The 3,007-nt window shown below is 34.5% G+C and overlaps 1 protein-coding gene across 1 annotated transcript; it reads left to right on the forward strand.

The window, feature by feature from the left end:
• The first annotated feature begins 1,857 nt into the window (after window positions 1-1,857).
• LOC112522191 lies at window positions 1,858-2,389 on the forward strand. Its single transcript, XM_025131284.1, has one exon. It carries the CDS (start codon window positions 1,860-1,862, stop codon window positions 2,265-2,267), a length of 408 nt encoding a protein of 135 aa, XP_024987052.1. The 5' UTR covers window positions 1,858-1,859; the 3' UTR covers window positions 2,268-2,389.
• Window positions 2,390-3,007: the final 618 nt, after the last annotated feature.

A 3,007-nucleotide genomic window follows, 5' to 3' on the forward strand; every position in this document is an offset into this window, starting at 1 on the left:
GATGTGAGCTGTGATGGAGGTTTTTTCCTGCTTTTTGGGATTTTCGGCTGCTTTCTTGTCGTGTTTTGGTTGTTGCTTGTTTCTTCAGTTTTATCGTTTGTTTTTCAGCTGGTGCTGCTTCTTATAGACCTAATATTCTTTTTTCTTCTTTTTGGTTATAATATGGCCTGACTTTCAAAAGAAAATCATAAATTGAGGTAAATTCCTACACTATACTTGATTGTTTTTATATATGTAGGTTTAGTTTTTGATATATGTTCGATTAGAATACCATACTTGATCATGGGATAAATTTTGATCAAAACCCGTTATCATAGTTATTATATCTGGTCGTCTTATTTTATAAATAACATATTTAATTGGGCAAAGGAATAAGTAAAAAATAACGAGTAATTATCGTAAAATAGGGACCCAATTGGCACCTGAAATCTGATATCGCTGCTGTGTTGCGATATGGGTGAAAACCGGGTCAAAACAGTGGGGCGGGTGAGACCCGGGATGTATGAATGAGAAAATATGGGATGATGATGGTTGATTGGTTGCTTTTGTTTGGGCTGTTGTAGTTAATTAGTTGGGCTTCAGATTTAATTGTTTATAGGCTAATGAATTCAGTTAGTTGGGCTATAGATTTATTTTATGGGCCAATAAATTCGATTGTTGTGTTGTGGGATGTTGGAATTAATTTAAATGTTGGCTTGTAAACTTACTGATGTGGCATCAGATTTGAGTTATTTTTATTACGTACTATATGTTCTTTCGATATCCACATCTATTAGTAGAAAAACTTCACATATAATCGAAGAAATTTGACTTTAAAGAAATTGAAGTATAATTTAACTACGTGTTTGGTTGGTAAGAATTGGAATGAAATCTCACAAAAGAATGGGAATCTGCATATGTTAGGAGTGACGGCTATGATGACGACAATAGTGGTGTCGGTTTGGGGATGGTGGGTGGGATGTGTAGGGGGTCGGGGTGAGGGGGTGTGGGGTTGGGTGAGGTGAGCGAGGTTGAGGTTGGGGTGGGTGTAGGCTATGACAGTGAACAATAGCCGAGTGGTGGTGATGATGGGGTGGGTGGCAATGTCGGTGGCGGTGGAATAATAATATTAATCAATAGTCGTAGTAGTGGCAGAGATGTTGGTGGCGAGAGCAGTAAGGGCAGACGGGGTGGTGGAGTGGAAGGGACGAACCCAAAAATGTTTTCAAACGGTGACATTATTTGACTATAAGAAATAAATATAAGGATATTTTATACAAAATTATTGTTGGTTTATTGGTTAGTTCATTGTTTCTCATATGTGAGGTCATGTGTTTGAAGTCTTTTCCTTCAGAAACATAATAAATCTGGAAATAAAAACTAAAAACTAAAAAGATGACACTAAAGGAGGTATTCGAACTCGGATCTAGGGTGTAAAAAAAGTCTTGCATACCAACTCTACCAAGAAAAACTTGTGTCCTCATAGTAGTTAATTACACTAAAACAAATAAGATTCAATATATGTAGACACTTTGGTAGTTGAATTGGCTGCAACCATGTCACTGCATGAGATCTTCTAGTTTCTTTGTTGAGGTGGGTGGCTCTACTTTTGCTGACATTTTTTTAGGTGAAGATTTTCCATACCAACTGTGCTGTTTCTTTAATTATAAAGAAAATTAACCTACTTTAAACAAGATTAAGAGATTAATTTATGGGTTATAAAGTCCCATCCAATAGTACAAAAGTTAGGATTAGAAGCAGCTAAAACTCACCAAAATGTCTTCATTTATAGTTGTAGTTTTGTTACTAACCAATAACCACCAACCTACTTCCCCCCCAATATAAAACCACCATGCAGATAAGCCCTAAAACAGACACAAATGGCTCCAACCCTCCAACATGATACTTACAAAGAGCATGCAGCTTCCATAAAAGAGAATGTTAAAGAAGAGGAGGAGGAGGAGGAGGAGGAGGAGGAGCTTTTCGAGATAGATTTAGAAGCCGTTGGCGATCTTGCTCCACCGTATTATTGGGAAAGCTATTTGACTGCAACCGCAGACTATACCCTTTTCGCCAACTGTTTGGTTCCTGTAGCTGATGTTTCATCTGCAATACCAATGGGTAATCCCAAGCAGTCATGGTTGGGGCCGGGATCAGGGAGGGTTATATGGGTGAGAGAAGCACAGCCATTGCAGAAGTTTGTTGGGATTTCTTATTTGGATGCTTTGAGTAATCTGTTACAGAAGAAATTGATCGATGTTTCAGCCTCTTTGAAGCTAGAGAAATGAAGATGATGATGATGATGATGATGATGCTGGTGTGGTGGGTGCTTCTTGTATCTGGTCTAGTTGAATTAATTTGAGTATCATATACTTCATTAATTGAAAAGATATTTAATTATAGAGAGAAATACACAGTCATTTTCATAAAAAAAAAAAACATGAAAACCACATTATAACATGCGTTTTTACATTAAAATCATGTGCATAATTCACGTGACCCGAAATCACATGTGAGCACGTGTTCCATAATCGGATATCTATTATAAAACAAATTTAGCAAAAGTCTTAAAGTCTTAAAATACTAAATGACTAAGATACTATTTATACACTTTTTCACTTTTTCACCCCCTCTCTCCTCACATGCACTCACCCCCTCACATACACTCACCCTCTCACAACCAATTTTTTTTTAAATTATAATTTTAAATTTACACTTTATATCCCTATAATTAGTTAATTAATTTACTTTACGTCATTTACTTTTAAATGTTTCATTTTAAACTTTTATCGAATTAATGTACATAATCGTATATCAATTAAAACATATTTAAAAAATACATTTTTATTTTAACAAGTTACACCATTATAATCGTTTTCTTTAATATCTTCGAAATGAGTCCAATATTGAATAATTTTTTTACTTAATTATATTATTATATATTATATATACTATGAAAAAATGTTTTTAATATTTACGATTTATACTTTTATAGTTTTATATATATATATATATATATATGCATGTA

The sequence above is a fragment of the Cynara cardunculus genome (assembly GCF_001531365.2).
Source record: "Cynara cardunculus var. scolymus isolate 2C chromosome LG 11, CcrdV1, whole genome shotgun sequence".
NCBI classification, from domain to species: Eukaryota; Viridiplantae; Streptophyta; class Magnoliopsida; order Asterales; family Asteraceae; genus Cynara; species Cynara cardunculus.

Excerpts from the sequence above, each read along its gene's own strand:
- LOC112522191 (XM_025131284.1), top strand. The coding sequence starts at position 1,860 with ATGGCTCCAACCCTCCAACATGATACTTACAAAGAGCATGCAGCTTCC.